The 23517-nt window shown below is 41.8% G+C and overlaps 1 protein-coding gene across 1 annotated transcript in view; it reads left to right on the forward strand.

The window, feature by feature from the left end:
* Positions 1–23517, forward strand: part of RGS19 (regulator of G protein signaling 19) — a 265173-nt gene that overhangs the window by 83727 nt on the left and 157929 nt on the right. Inside the window, exon 2 of the mRNA XM_078651657.1 lies at positions 7450–7554. Within this exon, the coding sequence (XP_078507783.1) occupies positions 7450–7554 (105 nt within the window). The remainder of the gene's footprint in view (positions 1–7449; positions 7555–23517) is intronic.

Consider the following 23517-nt stretch of genomic DNA (forward strand, 5'->3'; position numbering starts at 1 on the left):
TCTTGGGAACTACAAGCCACATGTGACAAAACAGTAGTAAATGCACTCCAGCCCAGCATTAGGGTAAGTCAAACCATACACATGGTCTTTTACAGGTACTGCAACACACTCCTATAGACAATAATGAAGTTAGGGACTTAAAATAACACACCCTAGGAAGTAATGTAAAATCAATACAATTAATTAAACGTTAAAAAGCTTTTTTTATGTTATAAATTATATATAATTATTAAACAATCATTTTATTATCAGAATGATAAAACTTAATTAAAACATGAAATCAAATTAAACTGCTAAAACTGCTGTTTGTTAAAACATTTAAAATAATTTAAATACATTCAACACAACTTTAAGAATTTTCAATACATATGAAATAAAAACAAACATGTTAATCTTGCTTGGAACTTTTTTAAATTATTGTTTAAGAAATGTTATTTATAAAAGAAATTCATATATTTTAATTATTTAAGACATAGTAAACAAGTTAATGCGGTTTAACATTTTACTTCATTAGTTCTATTTAATGACAAGTATCAATAATTTTACATTTATAGATTACATTAGCATATTTTTTATAATTATTTTAAAGAATAATAATCTTTAATAATTTTTCCTATACTTTCCCATAGGGAGATATCAACCACGGAAGCGTATATGTGAAAAGGTTCAAGTTGTAACTTTACACTCATAAACTCAGTTCTAGATGACTGTATCCTCTAAACCAAAGAGAGTGACGTCATGTAAGTCCATTCAACGCTTAGAAATGGCGATAAGGACAAAAGTGTAGATTTACACCTAGGTGTAGGAATAGATTTACGCAGGAGTACATTTACAAGTGTTAATTTGCATTTGTAAATAGTCTCCATTTAATGGAGATGTCTCCAAAGAAAATATAGGAGCAATGGAGGTCGAGATGCCACTCGTAGGTTTGTGAATGATATTTTGAAGTAAGTAAGTAGTACTACATTACTGGGTCAAAGTGTATTATCTAGCACCTTCCTGATTATGCTGCAACTTGCACCCTGCTGACTCCTTCATATCACATTCTACTTTCTGTCATTTTATATTATATGACAGTGGACAAGATTACCTGAAGAATCACATCTTCTTTTAGTCCACCTGAAAAAGCTGATTTTTTTAAAAAAAACGGCCAAAATCTATTCAGTATGTAGAAATAATAAAGGCTCCTTCCATAGCCAACATTTCTTGTGTTTGTGATGTTCGGACCTCTCTGGGTGGTGGAGGTTTCCTAATGATATTGTGATTGCTACCGAGTATCCAATCAGAACAGTGTAAACATATTTGATTGATGTGTGGTGCCCAGTTAGTTTTGCTGAAACAACTCTCGGGAGCATATGTACAAGAAACTGGCGGGGTGTGGTGTTAAGCCAAAATCGGTAACTCTGTGCTCCGTCAGTTTCAAAATGTAGGGATTTGCCGCATTTACAAAAATACAGCACATCCCTGCATTTCCGCTTGCGCTAAAGAAGTTGCCTAGGGCCAATGCAGGCAGCTTAGCGCCATTTTGCTTCGGGCATGCGCTGCAGGAGCAATTGTTTATGTGCAGGAAGGGACACCTTCCTGCACAGTAGGGCCACTGGAATTATGCGACTGTGGCGATTTTGGCATTATTATAGATCGGCCGCATAATCTATCATCTGCCACATAATATGCATATTTAAAAAAAAAATTGTTTCTAGCTCAAACGGTTCAAAAGTTACATAAAACACTGCAACACGTGTTGCACAGTGTAAGGCCCACTGCAAAGCTGCACTGGTACCCTTTTTTTTCGCTTATTGCTATATTTGGGTATTAAACCGGTACTAATGAGGTGCAACCAAAGCCCAGACAGTGTTGCCAAGTTTAAAAATGGTGAAGTAATACTATTATAAAATGTGCCGCATTATGCCACATAATTTGCCTTTTTTGCCGTATAATTTACTTTACCCTGCCGCATAATTTGGCTCTCTCCTGCTGCAAAATTCCAGTGGCCCTGGCTACCCTTCACTTCACGCTCCACTGTCTCTCAGCAAGCCATCTTCTCTACACCCTGAAGTGTCTTTCAGTAGCACCACTTACTCACACCATGCACCAGCTCTCAGTAGCCTTTCTTCTATTTACACCCTGCGGTGGTTGTTAGTTACTGTTCACCTTCACACCCTGCGCGGGCTTTCTGTAACCCCCCTCCTTTACATTCGGCACTAACCTTTTACGTTTCCTCTGCACCTTGCACTAGCTCTCAGTAACACTCCCCTTCACGCCTCTCTTTGGCATCCTGTACTAGCCTGAAATATCTCAAGTTCAGAGTTTAGTTACATTACTCAATAGCTATAATTTTCATCTTGGTGTATGTAACAAAATGATGAATTTGCTGTTTTCTTTATGAAACGTTTGTTTAAAAAATTCTTTGCCTGCATCCTCTTGCAGTTTTAGAGATGTTCCGTCTCTGCTAAATGTAGACTGAAAGACAGCTGTGACATGGTGGCTGGTCCTGTCTTTTAGTGCCTCTGCACAGGTGTAATTGGTCAAAACATCTATGTCAGCCAATGCCTACTTTACTCCGATACTATGCTTTGCAACATTTTGAGAAGTAACTTGGCCTGCTACCCATACATAGTGAAAACTCTCTGCCACTACTTTTGTTTAAACAGCATCCCAGTGTGCTTGTGAGGCGAGTACACATCTTCTCCAAATAGCTACTCCTTCCTCAAAATTCTCTGATCAGATCTGTTCTCACTCCTAGCTTTTCAAAAATCTGCTTTAACTCTTATCTGGATAAATCTTCCTTAAAAATGGCTAACCCACGTAACTAAAACCCGCAACCCATAAAGTGAAAGAGATTTGTTTGAGCTATGATGAGTTTATTTATTTATTTATTTTAATGTCAACATATTTTTCTTGATTTTTTACACATATAGTCATCACCGCTTTGTCGTTACAGGGTGGCAGCCCAAACTGTCTGCGATTGTCGAGGATACAGTTACACAGTATATACGTTTGGCTGTCCCCTTATCCACTGTCCCGCTAAGAGAATAAGAATGGGTGAAAAGGGAAAGGCTAGAGAACAAGGGAGAAAAAAAGAAGACATACAGCCAGATGCATCAAGCATCCATTTTGCGATTCCTTATTAGCGAAAAATAAGGATTCGCTAATAAGGAATAGCAAAAGGCTATGCATGAAGAAATCGCTTAAAAAATAGCGATTTCTTAGAATTCCTTAATTGCGACTCGCAAATTGCGACTCGCAATTAAGGAAAACCTCCCCATTCTTTCCTAGGGGCCTAGAGGCCCATAGGAATGAATGGGAAGACAATCTCAAATTGCGAATCGCAATTAGCGATTCGCAAATTGAGATTGCGATTTCAAGGGTGCAGGGGTGTCCAAAGGACACCCTGTTGCACCCCTGAAATTGATCTGTGCACACTTTGGTGCATTTTTCAAAGTTTTTGCAAATTACCATGAAGTTGTACTTCGTGGTAGTTTGCGTGCCCTATTAGCGAATTCGCTATTTTTGAAACTTTCATTCATTGCATTTAAGGAATCTCAATTTGAGATTCCTTAAATGCAAACAATCGCTATTTAGTGAATTCTCAAATTGCGATTTTTGCTTTTGGGATGATGCATCCCAAATGCAAAAATACCGGTCGCAAAGGGGCAGATTCTGAGAATCTACCCCTTTGCGACCGGTTTTTAGCTTGATGCATCTGGCTGATAGTATACAAGAAGATTTCTTCCTTGGTGTTTGTGTTCTGATCTTGTGGAGGTGTAGCCCTTTTTCTAGGTCTGCTAAGAAGGAAAAAAAATATGCTGACAGTCACAGTGTTTGCTATTTTTCAGGCTATATTATTATTAGCATACCACAGGCTGTCGCTGTCTCTGCCAATGATGTTGTGAACAGAGGTCTCTTCTTTATTCATCCTTTTGTTCATTTGTCTCTCAGAGACTAAATGTCCTTAATCCTCAAATAATCTGACATCAAAGATTCTTAGATGTGTTGCGCTCTGATCCAGCTAAGGATAAGCCCTCTATCTGACACTTATCCAGGTGTAATTGTTCGTCCACGACAGGTAACCAGGTATTTTCTCAAATGTTTACAGCAGACATTACTCTTTTGACACCTCAGCTGGTCTGCCTCAGCCACAAACCTACTGATACTTCAGAGTTGCATGGTGTATTTCAGCTATCCTTTTTTTTTTGTGTGTGTGTTCAAGTAGTTTTTTTATTAGTTCGAAATAAAAAAGAGGCATACATTCAGAAATACATGCAACACAGGTAAAATCCATGTAATACAAAATGCGCATAAGAATACAGTTGATTACATAGAACAAATTGGTACGGCAAAGTTAAAGAAGTGGAACAGATGAGCAAGGACTCAGCAGAGAGATGCGTCCGCAATATAAACTGTTAGCACAAATGTGATCAAGAGCACAAAAATAGCGGTACCTTTCTTTAGCCACTTAACTGCAGCGGCAATTCCGCCGATGTGCGTCGGGTTAGCGGAGTGGGCGGGGCCGTGTTGGCCAACGGACGTGTGCAGCACTACGGAGGTAGTGCTCGCGACAGCCGTTGGCCGACAAAGGCAACGGAGGGGTTAGGCATTCTGTATTTTAAAAATAACGATTTTATTGGATTCCGCCCTCCCCCATAAAGTTGTCTGTTGCCAGGGCCTGGAGGATGGCAAGCGTTTTTTCCCCGTCAGATGCTTTGTCCGCCAGTTTGCGTTGATTGTCTCGTAGAAGACTAATGTCCGCAGTCATGGAGCCAAATCTGGCCTCCATGGAAATTCGGAATATATCAATAGCTTCCAGGACCCTATCCACCTTATCTGATGTGGACAATGGTGATGTGTCGTCTAATTGTGGAGTGTCTGAGACCATAGAGGGCAAGTGTGCCAATGCCAGTGGCGGGGCGTAGTCGACCCATATCAGATAGCCGACCCTGGCCAGTGGCGGTCAGCTGGGTATTCTGTGCAGAGGAGGAGGGCCGGGCAACGTCAAGATGGGAGTGTGTGAACTGGAAGAAACCATGGGTGCTGCTGTTTTGCCACAGTTGTAAGCAGGCCTCCAATGTACGCCCTGACAGTGGTGCTGACACAAGTGGGCCTAGGCATGAGGGGAGAGGAGCGCCACCGGTTGCAGTGAAACCACTGGGCGAGCACCTAAGAAGATTCAGTATTGTGAAGCGCCCTGAATAGAATGTGGAGTAGTGGCTCACCGCAGGATGTGGGAGTGTCGTGCGGTGGAGTGATGTGGGAGTCTGGGCTCAGGTGTGCTGCTTGGTATGTGAGGAACGGGGGGGGTTTCTCCAGAGGCCTTCCCTCGAAGAAGCCCAACCCCGTCAGCAAGTATGTGCCCTGAAGTCTCAGGATCTCCAGAGGTCACCGCGAGATGTTTGCGGGGTTTTGCACATTCGAAAAATACTCACAACCGATATCCTTGCCCCAATATAGCTGCTCCCTCTTGATAGTTGTTTACGTCCATTGGCACATAACCTTCATTAGCCATCGCTGGAGTCTGCAGTACCTGAGACACAGCAAAATCAGGAACCAGCTCTAAAAATAAAACATATCTTCACACACAAGTGAGGTAGGAACCTTTGTAAATCCATCCATACAGTCCATGTTGTCAATTTCATGTGTTGCGATTTCACAAGCCCTCGCCTTCATGGTCACACTTACTAGGGGGTGCCAACTCTGGCAGGTCCCAAGGGATCGTATATTTTAACCTCTGGCGTCAAATCCACAGTCTGTGTAGTTTTCTCCTTTATGCATCATCTTTTTAAGGTCCTCATCCAGTGGTGCTAGTGGATGGGTCGGTGGTCAACCTATGGTTAATAGTTAGAGTCTCTATTTTGCCCAAGTCCCTATAGCCCTTCATAGCTTTGGCAGCTTCTCGTTCCAGTAGCCTGTGCCGGGGCGTGAGTAAAACTGAACCAGGAGCTTCTCATATATCTACGCTCAACTCTAAAAATGGGTCTGGCTTCTTTTGTCACTTCCTGCACACTTCACGGTAGGATGTATCGTACTTGGACTCCTGGTTAAGTGGATGTTAGGGTCACTTTATGATCCACAACTTTTTTTAATAAAGCATTAAGGGATTCAATGAGGAATGGGTGTGGTTTGATCCCTTTGAATTCAGGCAATGGAGTCACTTCCTACAAGATCGCTTCCTACCCATTGCTTGGAGGTTAGTTTGGTTTAACTCCCTTCCACCTTGATGGAAGGGTCATTATGTCCTAAGCTTTGCATGGTGTGATGAAAGGTGAGTTTTGTTAGACAATTTGGCATCAAAATGCTGGGGTCATTTTATGTATTGTCATTTCCTGGCAAGCCTATTGCAGTACAGCATTGTCAAGTAATTCATGATTGAGGTCACTTCCGGGGTTGGACTTCCAGGCCAGTGTCCAATGGTGAAATTACTTTTAGGTCAGGGTTCATGGGTGATACCAATTCCCAGTCAGCTTTCATGGTAAGGTCTCTTCCAGGTTCAATTCCATGGGTGATGTCACTTCCACAGAGGCACTCCAGCCCTCCATCCATGGATGGCATCACTTCTGGGGCAGGACATTCGAGGTGAGGGTACAATGTAGAAAAGGGACATGGCACTTGTCACATTATCCAAACCATGCCTGCTTTTGACTTTGATTTAAGCTATTTCTTAATGCTACACACCCTTACCTTACCAAAAACCCACCCCCAGGTTCCAAAACACATACACTCCCACCACAGATATCGCCAAGCCTTATAGTCTGTTGATAGAAAAATATGGTACCACCTTCCACCCACACCACATATTGCTACCCACATCCAAAAAATCCTCAAGCGCAACCTTTAATCATTGGCTCTTCCTCTGTCCATGTTCTAACCACATTCATATTCATTACCACAGTGCAACCCCTCTTCACAATCCACACTCAAATCAGCTTTTATGTACTGGTCGGATTAACTCCATGAACAATGCTCTGATGATACATGCTATATATAAAAAATGTAAAAATTACAAAATATAAATCTTAAACAGGAGAAAGAGAATACAGGTTATGTTCTTTACTAATCATCAATTCACATCAAAGTAAGTTATTAGGTGACACTGAAAAGTTTATAAAGTTGAACAAAACAAAAAAAGAATTGCCGCTGTAATTTGCCGGTCGCTGACTGATGCGCATGTCTTGAGTGAGCTCAGATAAGGAGCTGTTTGAGATCAAACAGATGGGTGTAGGAAGTTTGGGTATGTTGAAAAGTGGGACCATTTCAGATGCAAACTTAGAAACTTTTTCTACCTGTAAGTCTTGTGCTCCTGTTTATAATTTAAAATGCACACAGCAAATGCCAGTAACGGATCTTGAGTGGGTGGCTTACTTCTGATTGCTTCTGGGCTGTTATGGTGTACAGTATAACATGTCTAGTCTCTTTAGCCAGTCGAACAATCTGATGGCTTGAATGTTCTCCCAGTGCATTAGGCTGTCAGCCAATACCTGCTGGTCGGGGAGGAGTCCGTACCCATCGTACCGCTGGCTCGTGAGCAGGTTGGGCGAGATGAGGGACCGCGAACTCAGGGTGAGTAGCTCTTAATCTTCCCCCTTCTACCTGTGCATGTGAGCTTACAGTAAAATAAGAATGAGAGTGTTGCCCTCATAGGCTGGCATATGATTAGATGGTGAGCAGGGTCGGACTGGCTTATAGGGCAATCAGGCAATGCCCAATGGGTTGGCCTCCCAGATCTGTGTATAGAACGTTTTTGGCTGTTTGTGCTGTTTTGGCCAGGGCATTTTCTACTATTGATTTCCCTGATATTAAAACAAACTGCCTGCAGCAAGCTTAAATGCATGCAGTCTTCTACAGCTTGTAAAACACCTATAACAGCATGCCTTAACCCCTTCCATGCATCCGTCGGCCAACGGCCGTCGCGAGCACAACCTCTGTAGTGCTGCGCACGTCCGTTGGCCGACGTGGCCATGCTCACTCAATAAAACCGCAGCACCGCAGCAGAATTTGCGCCGCGGTTAAGCGGTTACCAAGTAAAAAACTAACCAGGTTTGCAAACATGAGCCACTTTTTAGCTTTCTAATTCTATAATGGTGGCCACTTTTCTTTTGGTGCCAGAGCCTATTTTCTGTCCCAGTTCGACCCTTATGGCGAGGCACTGTAGCCAGCTATCCTTGTACTCAGCCGTGACCCATGCGGGTAAGGGCGGTGGGGCCGGGAGGTGGGGAGAGTTTGCCAGACGATGACGAGGGAAATTATTTAGTTCATTTTCTCTCCTCGTCGTCTGTCGAAATCCCCTCCCACCCTGCCCTAGGGTTCTTACCTGCACGGGCCGCGACTGCTTGTACTGCAACCCGGTCAAGGATTTTCGGCAAAACAATACCTGATGATATTTTATATACGATCCCTATTATCTATTTACATATTTATTTATTTATTTCCTTATTTATTTATTTATTTATTTATAGTTTCGGATAGTTTGAACTGCATAATTGCAGGCATCGCTGCATTACCATGAGGGAGGGAGGCTGGAAGTGGAGTACTAAACAAAAGGAGTCAAACCATGACTGCAAAGCCCATGAGTCATAGAGTGCATTCTCTAACAAATCGTATAATACAAGGGCACCAGAGCCGATGAATCATGGAATATATTTTGTATCAATTCAGGGAATAAAGGGCAACGGAGCCCAGGAGTCATAGAGTACACTCTGTTGCCAAGTCACTGCTCCAGCAGGTAAACGCGGGAGGGCGGTCGTCGACAGACGACGGAATAGGGAAAAATAAATAAATCCTATTCTGTCGTCTGTCGACATCCCGCCATGCCCCACCGCCCTACCGCGATTACCTGCACCGACCGCCGCTGTCTGCAGCACAGGCTTCTCCAATGAGTAGCTCGTAAGCTATTGGTAGCTCTCCAGTTACCTGTAAAGTATCTTGCCTCTCTCTAACCCAGCCTACTAAATGAGAATGTGTTGCTTGGTTGAATTACTAAATGTGATTGAAATTGAAAAATGTGTATTCAAGACAAATATGTGTGTGCTTTCAGAACTTATCAGCTGGTGTAAGAAGGAAAATGGTTGAATTTATGCAATATATTTCAATGTGATATTTGAGTAATAAATCATGCTGAGTTGAAGAGACTTACAATTAATATTACCCTGGCAACAGGAGCACTGCAGCTATGGTTATATTGCATTACCCATGTGGAAGCTTTCCATATTGGCGAATTGTTGTTTAAATTACTGGTGCCAACCTTGCCTGATGCACTGAGGTGACCATAGATGGTACTCTTGGATATTGTGGCCAATAATGTAATCTTGTTTGATGTGATAGTAGTAACTCAAGATGATTATCATTGTACATAAGTAGCTCTCATGACAGAAAAGGTTCGAGACCACCAGCTGTGGCATATAGGGAAATAAAAGGCATCAGAGCCCAAGAGTCATAGAATACATTCTGTAGCATCTAGGACACTAACAGGCATCAGAGCTCATGAGTCGTAGGGTAATACAAGGGTATCAGAGTCCTTGGGTCTTAGAATACATTCTGTAACATATAAAGCAATACAAGGTTATGGGAGCCTGGGAGCCTTGGAATACCTTTTGTAGCATATAGGGTAATAAAAGGCATCAGAGCCCATGAGTCATAGAATACATTCTGTAGCATATAGGACACTAACAGACATCAGAGCAGTCGTAGAATACATTCAGTGCTGTATAGGTAATGATGGGCATTAAGGGTCATTAGTCATAGAATATAGCCCATATCATATAGAGTAACACAAGGTCATCAGAGTCCATAGGCCTTACTGTACATTCTGTAGCACATACAGTCATACAAGGGTGTCAGAGCCCTTGAGTCTTAGAGTATACCTTGTAGCATATAGGATATTAGAAGGGCATCAGAATCCGAAGGCCTTAGAATACATTCTGTATCAAATACTGTAATAAAAGGGCATCATATCTCTTGAGTTTTTAACTACATTCTGTTGCACTTATGGTAATACAAGGGTATGAGAGCCCAAGAGTCTTAGAATACATTCTTTCGCACTTAGAGTAATAAACGGTGTCAGACCCCATGAGTCGTGTAATATATTCTGTAGCATATGGAGAAATACAAGAACATCAGAGTCCCTGAGCCACTGAACACATTCAGTGGCACAGAGGATAATATGTGGGTATCAAGAGATCCTGAGTCATAGAATATATTCTGTAGCATAAAGGGTTAGTATGTTACAGAAAGAATTCTGTAGCATATAAGACAACATGAGGGTATCAGAATACATTCTGAGTTGTACAGAGTATTACAGGCAAAACCAAAGAGGATGATGGACAGAGTGTTGAAACTTGCAAGCACTCACCCCCAGTCAACTGATCTGGGTTTAATCCATCATCCTTCTTTAGCTCACTCCGCCACCCCAGTTCAGACATGGCCATATGCAAATCAGTCTGACCCTGTGCCTCATGGGAACAGTCCAGCCCGAACTGCCAAGCCATGTCTTCCCTGGACCGGAAACAAGCATCCTAATCAGTCGTCATCAGCCAGGCTAGCTTGAATCCAGTGGCAAAGTGTGCAAGGGACCCACGTCTGGGCGGGAAACATCCTTTACAACGCAACTTTTACCACGCAGTGCTTTTACATCGCAACTTTTACAACACAAACCATTACAACGCATTGCGCTGGGGGCGCTCTAGGATAGGGAATAGATTTAATTTACTATCCAACACCTTTCCTAGTGTCCACGGGGACTGGAGTTGGAATAGTAAATTAAACTATTCACTATCCAGCACCCCAAAGCGCTATGCGTTGTAATGGTATGCGTTTTAAAAACTGCGATGTAAAAGCATGCGATGTAAAAGCATGCGTTATAATGTCATACATCCTGTCTGGGCATACCCTGCCAACTTAGGGCGAACAAAGCAAAACCAAAGGGGATGATGGACAGAGTGTTGAACAATGCAAGCACTCACCCCCAGTCAACTGATCTGGGTTTAATCTATCATCATTCTTTAGCTCACTCCACCACCCCAGTTCAGACATGGCCATATGCAAATCAGTCTAACCCTGTGCCTCATGGGAACAGTCCCATGAGTCATAGAGTGCATTCTGTAGCCTATGGGGTCATAAAAAAGCTTCTGAGTCCATGCGTCTTAGAGTGCATTTTGTGGCATATAGCGTAATACAAGGACATGAGAGCCCAGGTACCACAGCATGCATGCTGTAGCATACAGGGTGATAAAAGGCACCAAGGGGCCATGAGACACAGAATACATCCTCTGACATATAAGATAATACAAAGGCATCGGAGGCCACGCGACGTAGAATACAATCTGTAGCTTTAAATCAACACAAGAGAATCGGAACCCATGGGTCGTAGAATGAATTTTGTAGCATATATGGCAATACAAAAGCATCAGAGCTCACGAGTCAGGAAATACATCTTGTATATAAGACAATACAATGGCTTTAGCATATGGAGTAATACAAGGTCATTAGAGTGCATGAGTCATAGAGTACATTCTGTAGCATATAGTGTAAAGCAGGGGTATCACATTTCTTGAGTCATTGAGTGCATATAGGATAATGAAAGGGAATCAGAGTCAGTGAGTAATAGAGCAGATACTGTAGTATAGGGTATAAATAAGGGTATTAAAGTCCTTGAGACACAGAATATGTATACGGTAGGATGTTGGGGCATACAAGGGTACTAAAGTTTAGCAGTCATCAAATCAATATTGTAAAATATAGCTTCATACAAGGGCACTCAATCCATCAGTCATAGGATTAACATACATTGTTATACAGGATAACACTAGAGGATTAGAATCCATGAAACGGAGAGTATGTACAGGAGAATATAAGATAATGAAAGGGTGTGGAGACCAGGAATCACACAAAACATATTGTGGCACACAGTGATAAGGTAAAACAAGGGCATCAGAGTTGACAAGTCACAGAGTACTATTCGAATAGAAAAGTCCCTTGCATGGTGACAGATAGGCTCCCATGCCGAGTGCCCCAGCTGCAATGATGTCTGGATCCCTGGTGCTGGTCTTGGTTGTCATTGGCAAACACTGATCATGCGTGTGTGCCATGTCATAGGCCTCGCTTATGGATTGCGGTCTTGTTGCACAGGGAAGGTCGCCCAAATCGCTACACTCATAGTGGTGAAAGGCTACTGCCTTTGCCAGGAGTTAAGCAGCACGGATGTGGTGGTGGCGGCAGTATATGGTGTAGTGATCAGTAGAAGTGAACAGGCCTTTTTATATGTCATTAGACTGAGGCCTACAGGCTCACTCATGAAAGGTTTTGCTGCAGTGTGCTTAACTCACCCTTGGCCTACATCAAGTCAGTATATAGTGATATGCAGTGCGTGTGTGTTGTATTTATGTACGGGCTGGGTGTATGTAATCCTGTGAATGGTACAATATATGGACGATTCTGGGTTCAATTTTGGGAGAGCCATGGCAGGCTGGAGGAGCTTAAGGAGGTAGAGGAATCCCCCCCCCCCCCGAATCAGAATTGTAGATTGCTGCATTCCTGTGGGCTGGGTGAGACACATGCAGGAGGAAGGACAGCCATGCTCTCCTGCACACTTCAAAGGGTGTTGTCTGCAAGGGGCCTGTGCAGATCTCAGGGTCATAAAGGGTAGGGCAGAGGCCATGGGATAACCTTTTAATACACATATCACTGTGGCTGACATCCAAGCGTGAACCACTAGTCACTCCAGTGGCCTATGTAGTGGGACTATCAGATTTGGAGTTGCTCCTGCTGTGACAGACTGCTTTCAACAGGAAAGGCAGGGCAGAGGAGAGGGCACTTCAAAAGGAAGCAGACGCCCAACACAAACTTCAAAAACTCAGACCCTAAATCACACATTTGATGTTTTGAAATGAACTATAAGAAGGAGAGCTCCAGGCCCTCAAAACTGTAACTTTCGAACAGCCAGTCGGGCAGTGTGAAGAGAAGAAGCTCTGCAAGATTTCTGCGTGAGACCAGGGCATGAGGCTAAGGCCTGTCAGTCTCCCAGCCGGGTGAGGGGACATCACTTAGGAGCATCCAAGACCACCTGGATTACTAGTTCCTGCCTGCTTAGCCAAGACCAGTGAGCCCTATGAGGAAGAGGAGAGTGCTGGAGGGAGCGAGTTCAACTGGAGATCCTTGTGGGTAGAGGTAGTGTAGCACTGTATTGAGGTGTGAGGAGACAGCTGCTGCCTCGATCAGGTCATTGCCCGTGTGGAGGTTCAAGTCAGCGACCCCTGTATGGCAGAGGGAGGCGCCATGAAGTTAGTCATATTATTGCAAGGAACAAGGGAACCCAAAAGTAGCAATAGGTCTGGGACCTTTGGGAATATAATGTTTCAAAAGACAGTGGCCCCAAACATTAACAGCAAAATAACAATCAGAATAAATATAGACCAAAATTGAAATCTATATTTTTAAACTGTCCTGCCGGACACAATTTAATAGTATAAATATTTGTATGTGACAGAGGAGATGAAATAACAATTGCCAAGTGGGACACAGCCTGTGTCCTACTATCACATATGACATACAAGTAAGGCAAACAAAAGAAACAGGGCAGTCTGTAATTGCTTTGGATTTAAACAGACGATGGTAAAATACACTTTATGTGATCTATTCAATATAATGTCAAAAATCATCAAGTGTAAAGTGTCGACGACGTTTCGATCCCTGTTAGTATGGGATCATCATCAGGACACCCAGCTGCAGCGCCTGCATAGCTGCGAGTGTGATACTCACCAAAGGCAGCCAGTGCAGCAGCCGCGTAAGAAACACTCTCTAAGACTCCAGTCAGAAACTCCCTGATGGTGCAGGTAAGACTGATCGAAGGACCACAAGGTACTGGAACACTTTTAACTTTTGAAACAGAGTAGAAGGGGGACTCCTAAGACTTTGAGTGCTAGTTGGGCCTAACACGACTGCCAGCTATTGTGAATGGGTAATACCCACTAGTGTGGACTCAGGGGCCTGCTTATGGGACACTAGAGCCCTGACCTCAGGGGGCTGTCTGCATTGTTTGTGAATGCAGTATTTCACTTTATATTCATATATAAATACTACTTTTGTCATAGAAGACAGTATGTAACTGGACAATCATTTATTGCTGCTATTGAATATACTTTGAGTTGTGAGACTGTTTTCACCCCCTTGTATCTATCTCTCCTGGAGAAGCCTTGGACTGCTCTGCTCGACCCGCGCTACCACTGATAGCCAAGTGTTTGAGGGGTACTTGGTCTACTTGCGCGGGATCCATATTAGGACTGGCCCGACATCCGAAGTAAAAGGGCCCAGTAGCTCCTGCTTGCCCCGTGGCCATCTGAACAGGGTTCTAACAAGTACGTACTGTGGCACAGTGCTGTAGGGTAATACTATAATCACCAGAGTCCATGAGTCGCAGAATATATCCTGAAGAATACAGGTATAGGGAAATGCAGGGGCGTCACAGTCCAACAGTCACAGAGTGAATACTGTGGCACAGAGCTATAGGGAAATGAAAGGCATAAGAGGCAGTGAGTCATAGAGCAGATACTGTAGTGTATAGGGTAAAACGAGGACATTAGAGTCCTTGAATGCCAGAATACTTGCACTGTAGGATGCAGAGGCATACAACGGTACTAAAGTTAATGAGTCATCAAATGCGTATTGTAAAATATAGCCTCACACAAGGGCCCTTCTGTCCATGAGTCATAGTAATACATACATTGTCATATAGGATAATGCTACAGGACCAGAATCCATTAGCAGGGGAGTGCATACAGTAGAATATAAAATAATGAGAGGTCACGCAATACATATTATGGCACAGACTTTAAGGTAATACAAGGGCATGGAGTTCGCGAGTCACAGAGTAGACATACTCTGGTGCAGAGCTATAGGGCAATAAAAGGGGATTGTGGTCCACAAGTCACGGAAGACATCTTGCGGCACAGAGCTATAGGTGAGTGTAAGGGCATCAGAGTTCACGAGTCAGAGTGCATAGTCAAGCTATCCTGGCTGATGACGGCTGATAGCCAAAAACCGGTCCTAGGGTGCTTGATTCCGGTCCAGGGAAGACATGGCTTGGCAGTTCGGGCTGGACTGTTCCCATGAGGCACAGGGTCAAGCCCGATTTGCATATGGCCATGTCTGAACTGGGGTGGTGTGGTGAGCAAAATACCGATGGATTAAACCCAGATCTGTGACTGGGGGTGAATGTTTTGCCATTGTGCAACATTCCGTCCATCATCTTGTGTGTTTTGCTAGTGCATACTGTAGCACACATGGAATTAAACCTGAGCAGAGTCTATTGAAAAATAAGGGGCAATAGAAGAGCATGGGAGTACACAAGTCTCACAAGATGTGTCAAACAGGGCAATTTAAAATGGTGAAATGTGAGTGTGAGAAAAAAAACATTTTGCGACCTTTAGGGTATTTCGTGAGTATTAGTGTCCCTGTGAATGAGAGGATCCAGGGCTTTAAGTGGGCCGGGTCCTAAGCTCCGACAGTTCTAAAAAAAGCAAGTGCCGAGACGGGTCCCTTTCGGGCTCTCCATTTTTGCACTCACACTCGGGGTGAAAAAAAAATAATCTTAAATCTGCAGCAGTGACACCCTTCACTACCTGTGATGTAACTTCAAAGAGACTCGTTATAGTCCTTTCACAGTCCCATCATTTCAGAGCTGAAGCTTTTTCAATATTATATACAACGAAGCCATAGTTGTTGCTAATTTAGTTTATGCGACTAACAACCATTGGCAAAGCCAATAGCCCTGGCTTGTTGTATCTTTAATGTTATCTGTTGTACATTCAGACGCAATGATAGAAACAGCAAAACACCAGACAGGCGGCACTCTATGCTAAGTACAGGTTTTTTAGTTTCAGTGTTTTAAGCCATGCCCTTAATTACATCGGCCACCCCCCTTTGAGAGACCACCCAGCTTTTTCATCCCACTTAAAGCCCTGGGAGGATCTGTGACTCCAGGGCTAATTTATGAGTGACTGCATGCGTGAGATTTCCCACCACCACAGGTATTATGCTGTAATACGAGAGAGAATAGGCGATTGGGAGACCGACACTGTGAAACAAAGATACAGCGGGCAAGTTAAAATCCCGGAGAGCCTACAAAACCCAGATAGACATATCAGACGTCTACGGGTGTGTGCGGGGAAATCAGTGGAACCCACATTGTGATGTGCAGACGAAATTAATAATAACAACAAAGGTCTATCGGTCAAATTGGTACACATATGGCAACACGGCCATCGAGTAAAAGAAAGGTGGATAACTAGGTGGTCAAACAAAAAAGAGGCGGTGGACTTTATAATTACTAGATTTTGAAATCCAATGGGGTTGGCCGCCTCCTTTCAAAGGAAGGTGTTTATACAAGATAAAACGCACATGGATGGTGCGATGTAACTCTTATAACGATAAAATATTTCTTAAGTGGCTAAATCTGACCCTCTAAAAAATCTTGTCCTGAAGAAGGTGGTTGTTTAACAAGCTCAGATACCACTGAAACGCGTCGACGCACTTGTCTACAAAGAATCCAAAAAACAGGGATATTTGGATAAGAATATTCTTTTTTACCAAAAGATCTCTATATGGTATATGATATTTGGATCACATCTTGGCTATAACAGAACATGTTTTCTGTAATGTTGAGGTCTTCGTTTTTTTCATAAAAATGTGTTTTTTAATGTATGCGATAAACATTTTATAAAAAGTACTGTATTTGTTTTTAAAGTGCATATATTATTGTGTGCCTATCCTTTGAGATACGGACTAAAGGATTTTTAATTCATGTATGGATTGAGGTATATTCTTGCGTCTTTTTTATAAATAAAATTGTGTTAGCACTACATTTCAGTTTGGGTTTTATTACTTTTATGCCACATTCTATGGGTCTGAGTCTCCTAAGTGTATGAAAGAGGTTCTTGAATGCATGTGAGTTTACTTCCAGGGGTCGTTCTATACGAGAGAGGATTACAGACGAACTGGCGTTGCTGTTCTTGTGTTACATTATGCTTCTTCTGCAAATCACAAAATGGCCGCCGAAAACACATTTTCATTTAAAACTGATGCACAAAGCACACCGCCCTTGCTCTCACTTTTCAATAAGAACTCTTTAATTTGCTTTGAGCGATAATCACTGAAAACATCCGTGCATAGCCAAAGAGATTTTAACGAGGCATTGATATTTTATTACCAAATGAGTTCTGTGACCTCCGCCTCAGGGTTGACCCTCAGGGCATGTCTCAAGTGATGAAAAGTCCAAATTCAAGGCTGGGTCTTAGCTGCTCAAGAAGGGTCTTTGGAAACCAAGGGATTTCCTTTTATTAATATTTCGAATGCCGGCCTTCCCTTATTAGAGCCTATTCTTATGTAATTAGTCCCAAGGGTTGTTCGAGAATTAGATAATTGAACTGCTGGGTCATTATTTGGGATTTGTTTCCTAGGATGAGTGTAGAGCTTGTAATCAGTGGGTTGATAAGAAATGGAAATGCACATGGCCATCTAAGGAATGCCGCCTTTGCGGTCAAGGGGAGGAGTCATTACTACATCTACTATGTACTTGCCCTTTTCTACTGAAAACTCGAAAATCCATTCTTCGGAAGATTTTTAAGAAGGAACAGATAAGAACATGTAGAGCCGCAGTCATCAGGTGTTTTGGAGGGCTTGTGATCCCCATGTCCTGTTGTGCCATAAAATTCTGGAAAATAGCAGCAAAGGAACTGGAAAAAATTGATTCAAGCCAAGCAGCTATTAAATAATCTGCTGGCCCATATGTTTTAAATGTATTGTTATACCTGCTAGTTTTCTATTTGTGATCACGATTTTAAGGCCTTTATGTCTCTCTTATGTTTTTGAAATGCTCATTGAAAGTACAGTGTTTTATGATGGTTCGCCATTCTTTTATGAATTTTTAAATTAATCAAAAAAAGTACATTTGACTTGATAAGAATAGAAGGTGGCATGGGGACGGGGTGCAGGCAAAGAAGGGTGTTTCGGGAGCTATATATGGCCAGGCTCAGTCACATACAGTGAGAAGTGTACTTAAGAATCAATATATGTGACAGATGGTGACAGAAAGTACAATGTGCTCTCAAAGGACTTTTTCAGCTGTAAACAATGAAATATTTTGCAAAACTTAAAGAAATGTATTTGTTCTCCCTCTGTTGCATTGTGGGATGAATATATTATGCAGAAGATTAGAAGGTGCACACAATATATGCTAGTTAATGATAGTTAATGATGGGTTTTAAGCAAGGACACACATAGATGCCCAATATCCATTAGCAGCACCAGCTGCCTCATAGAATGCAGCTGTGCGTTCAAGTACATTTGGTGCCAATTGAAGTCTGCATTATTTTGATTTAAAGTTCTGGGGCCAGATGTGGTGATTGAGATGTAGGGGGCCTTTAATTTACCGATTCGGTATATTTACAGAATCAGTAAATTTACCGATTCTGTAAATTACGGAATCGGTAAATTTACCGAATCTCAAGTTTGTGATGTAGGTGGCACTGAAAACAGTGCCACCGGCCCTTAAGTATTCGTTATTTACCATGACATACTATGTCATGGTAAATAACGGAAAATAACGGATTCCTGTGGGCATGTATGTGTGCCACATGGCACACAAGTCAGAATCAGGGGTGCAACAGGGTTTCAAAGTGACACCCTGTCCCCCTTGCAAATTCGGTCATTTTACCGAATCGGTATTTACCGATTCGGTAATTGACATTGATTCCTATGGACCTCAAGGCCCATAGGAGGCCCATAGGAATCAATGGCAATTATAGAATCGGTAAATACCGATTCATCAAATACCGAATCATACCGATTCGGTAATTAATTCGGTAATATTACCTACATCCCGATTGCCTGATTCGGTATTTAAGAATCGGTAATCTGGGATTACCTACATCGGGCCCCTGGTGGGCTAACACTACAACACTATTGTACAACATTCTAGGTCGGATTCAGAAGGCTATGCGCACTTTTTAGTTTTATTTAAAAGCACGTATAGCCTTTTTGTTTAGAAGTGCAAACCTCTTTTGAAAATCACAAATATTTGAAAAGGATTTACTCTCATGAAAATATTCGTGTGAGTACATTTATTCCAAGTGCATTGTGTTGACCTTTGTAGGATGGAATGTCCTGTGTTTTTAGCATAACTCCAAACTCAGGAGGGTGTGGGTTTTTACATACTCCTCCCCAAACCCCTCACACCCTGGAAAAGGTCCAAAATTAACTCCAGAAGTAAATCCCTATTTGGAATTGGAAGGAAAAAGGAACTCTCCCACAATTAGTTGTTTAGGTAAAGAGAATGTGTATATTTGCTCACGCACAAAAGCATTCCACTAACACACCTAGAAACTTGGATAGCTTTAAAAGATGCTTATTTAAACTTTTGCGAAGTCGCAAAAGCTGCAAATCTGGGTTGGGCCCTGTGCCTTTATTGGAAATAACATTCCAGACCCCATTTTAGACACTTTGGGCCCGATGTAGGTAGCCAAATACCAGTCGGTAACGGACGATTTCGGCCGTTACCGACCGGTATTTGAAGATGGAGATGTAGGGCCATGTTAAAATACAGAATCGGTAATTTTACCGATTCTGTAAAATACCGAATCGGTAAAATTACTGATTCTGTATTTTGACATGTAGGTAGCACTTAAAGCAGTGCTACAGGGGTTTAAGAAGTCGTTATTTACCACCAACTAGAAGTTGGTGGTAAATAATGAAAATCCTTTCAAAAGCATTTTTTTTGCTTTTAAAACTGTGCCATGTTGCAGACATACATGCCCTAGAGGCATGTATGTCTGCAACATGTGCACCCATGCACAATTGAGGGGTGCAACAGGGTGTCAAAGTGACACCCTGCCATCCTTCTATGTTTCCCCCAATTACTGAATCGGTATTTACCGATTCAGTAATTGACATTCATTCCTATTAATGAATGGCAATTACCGAATCGGTAAATACCGATTCGGTAATTACCGATTCATACAGATTCGGTAATAAATTTGGTAATATTAGGTACATCCCGATTGCCAGTTCTTAAATACCGAATCGGTATTATTCGGTATTTAAGAATCGGTAATCTAGGATTACCTACATCGGGCCCTTTGTGTTTTCTTTACCAGTGAAATTATGGCCTGGGTCCTAAGGTAACCAGGACTCTAGTGCGCACTACTGAAAATTCAAAATTCTCCAATATTATTTTCATATCAATTTTATCAAATTGTTCAAGAAAAAGCATCACAAAATGTACATTGTTTCCAAAACATAATTTTGTTTACAAGCAACAAACCACATTCTCCTGATGTGGTTGATCATAATGAAAAATTAATAATAAATATACACAATAGGACAATGTAATAATAAACAGTGTAGTACAAAAACCCAATGCATTTCGGGGCCGACGCCCCTTTGTCAGGGGTCTATGAAAGGAAAAGAAAGAAAAGAGAAAAGAAACTCAGTTACTCTTAATGCCTGGGAGGACACTATGTTGTTTTCTTATTTATAACACCTAAGCGTTTCTCACCACGAATGTGGGGTCACACGACTCCTTCTTTATGCGTAATTAATTATACATCAACGTGATATCTAGAAGGAAAGTATGATTTTAATACCTATTTATTCAAGAAAAGAAGATTTCTGCTGAACTACATGGCCAAAGTAGAAATTTACCTGTGTATTCTTTACTGGCCGGGTGGCTGTAATAAAATTAGTTTGTTCGTTATATGGGGAGAAGAACGTAAACATAAACCTAATTGATTATAAACATCAACCTGCAGGAAAGCGGGTTGCCTTGCTCACCTGTATAAGGTTCTACCGATGTTTACTGCGAGAAACCTGTGTAACATAAGGGGATACAAATACTGCATCAGCTACAACCCGATTTTTTACGAGTCTGGTTAAGATAAGACATGAGTTGTGGGAAATGAAGAGTACCTGTGAGGTTCTTCAGCGGGTGTAGGAATCTCACTGCGTTCGCGTTCCACTGTGGATACAAGGAACGTATTTTTTTTAAAAAGAATGTTCACGAGTTTATTCGAATGGGAGTTAACATTCGCTCAAAATACGGAGCTTACCGTTTTAGAGACAGCGTCTCGTTGTGTATGGAGTCCTAGTTTGGATGCGCGGGTCTCCGCGTACTTTGTTTATAAGTCCTTTCTTTGTTGCAGCTGTATTCAACAACGGACTATATCAAGTGCGATTTTACACGGGCGCCATTTCTAAAAGGTGATCTTCGACTACTTTATTCGTAAGTAGTCCCGTTATTGTCGGAATATAATATACAGATCACGCAACTAAGTTTACGAATGTACTCATAAGGGATACAATTGTAGACAAGGAAAAAAGAAAGGAAAAGAAAGAAAATAGGTGCATTGTACATCAAGCTTGATGTCAACATTAGTTAATATATATTCTCCTGCCTATTTACAATCTTATGTGAAGAACCCAAAATGTCATGTTAATAAAACCTTACTAAGCTATTAGTGCTTATGTTATATATGAGTATATGAGGTGTTATTTATGTTAAGTGTGCATACATATCATGGTGATTCCGATTCCTTCGAGGGTCCAATTTCAATATTTACAAGAAGCAAATCATTTCCATTTTGTCATTTAGCCCATACGGGGCCAAAGTTTGTAATTTCCGTATCCAGAAGGCTTCTCTTTGGAGAAGGATCTTTGCATTGTCCTGCCCTAATCGCTGGGGTACTAGCTCGATTATTTGAAACCTCAGTTGGGCTAGGGTGTGTCCTGCATCCATCCAATGCTTAGCCAAGGGCGAAGTGCTGTTTTTATTGCGAATCCGGCTTTTATGCTCTGACAATCGTAGTTTGAGTTTCTTGTCCGTTTTCCCAACGTACAATAGCCCGCATGGGCATTTGATTAAATAAACCACATGTTCAGAATTGCAACTGGTGGTATGCCTCAGTAGAATTTTTTCACCTGTCCGTGGGTGCAATAAAGTGTCCCCAGGTATAACATTATTGCAGTTTTTGCAATTGAAACACCGGATCGTGCCTTTATAAGTTTCCTGCCGTTGTGTGTCCATCTCTTCTATCTGAGATTTACTGATCATTTCTTTCAAGTTCTGAGCTCGTTTATAAGCAAATAGTGGCTTATCTCTGAAAAGTGCACCAAAATCTTTTTTGACTTGCAGAATCTCCCATCTTTTTTGAATTATTCTTTTAATGTCTCTGGAAGCCGTCGAGTATTTTGATACAAAAACCATCCTCTTTTTATCAATTTTTGTTTTTTTCTGTAGAAGTTCCGTCCTTGGGATTGCTTTGATTTTTTCGATCTGCACCCTAGTAATTTTCTCGGAAATCCTCTGTCCAAGTATCTTTGCTTTTGTTCATCCAAGCTTTTTTCACATTTTGTTTTGTCAGATGATATCCGCTTTATTCTCATGAATTGCGAGATTGGTAAGTTGTTGATTCAACTAGCTGGATGGAAACTACCGTACAATAAAGCTGTATTTTTATCAGTAGATTTTTTGTAAACATGTTCATTACCTCGCTGCACGTTTGAGACCTTGGTCAAAGCAGACATGAGTAAAATCCAATATAAGAGAAAGTTGAACAACCTGACACGAGCTGAACGCAGTGCCCTTCATGACTTAGCAAAAAACGACGCAATCGTTATTCAGAAGGAAGACAAAGGCGGAGGATTGGTTATAATGGACTCGGATTTCTACATGCAGCGAGGTAATGAACATGTTCAAGACTCTAACACCTATGCTAAACTTGACAAGGATCCTACTGTTGAAATTTCCCAAAATTTGGATATCATTCTAGAGAAAGCAGAAGAGTTGGGATGGATCAATAACACAACCAGGCGTTTCCTAAAGCAGATTTATCCTAGAAGACCACAGATATACTTCCTCCCTAAATTGCACAAAGATTTGCGAAACCCCCCGATTAGACCAATAGTATTGGGTTGTTCATCAATATTTGAGAATCTGGGAATTTACATTGACGCACAGATGCAACCGTTCATTAGAGATTGGCCAACATATTTGGAAGACACATCTGATTTTCTAAGAAGCATTGCAACCATCACAATTGAAGACAACATGACTTTGACACTTTGTACCATAGACGTGACGTCTTTGTACACATCAATCCCTCATAACCAGGGTTTGGAAGCCATGGAATGGGCCCTGCTGAGAACAGACAAACCAGTTGAACAAAAATACCTGATTTTGCAATTACTAGAATTTTGCTTAGAAAATAGTTATTTCGTTTGGCTCAACGAATTTTACACCCAACTTACTGGAACAGCGATGGGTTTCCCAGGTGCTTGTATCTATGCTAACATCTTCATGGCAAAATTTGAATTGGACTATATTCTCAATGACTGTACTTGGCAAGAAGGAATTGTGTACTATAAACGGTACATTGACGATGTTTTCATTATTTGGAAAAGGTCTTCCTCTGAACTATTGCAAAATATCAAGAGCTTGAATCTTGCTAATCCCAGGATTCAATTCACTCACAAACTTAGTAC

The sequence above is a fragment of the Lissotriton helveticus genome, chromosome 7, assembly GCF_964261635.1.
Source record: "Lissotriton helveticus chromosome 7, aLisHel1.1, whole genome shotgun sequence".
Taxonomy (NCBI): domain Eukaryota; kingdom Metazoa; phylum Chordata; class Amphibia; order Caudata; family Salamandridae; genus Lissotriton; species Lissotriton helveticus.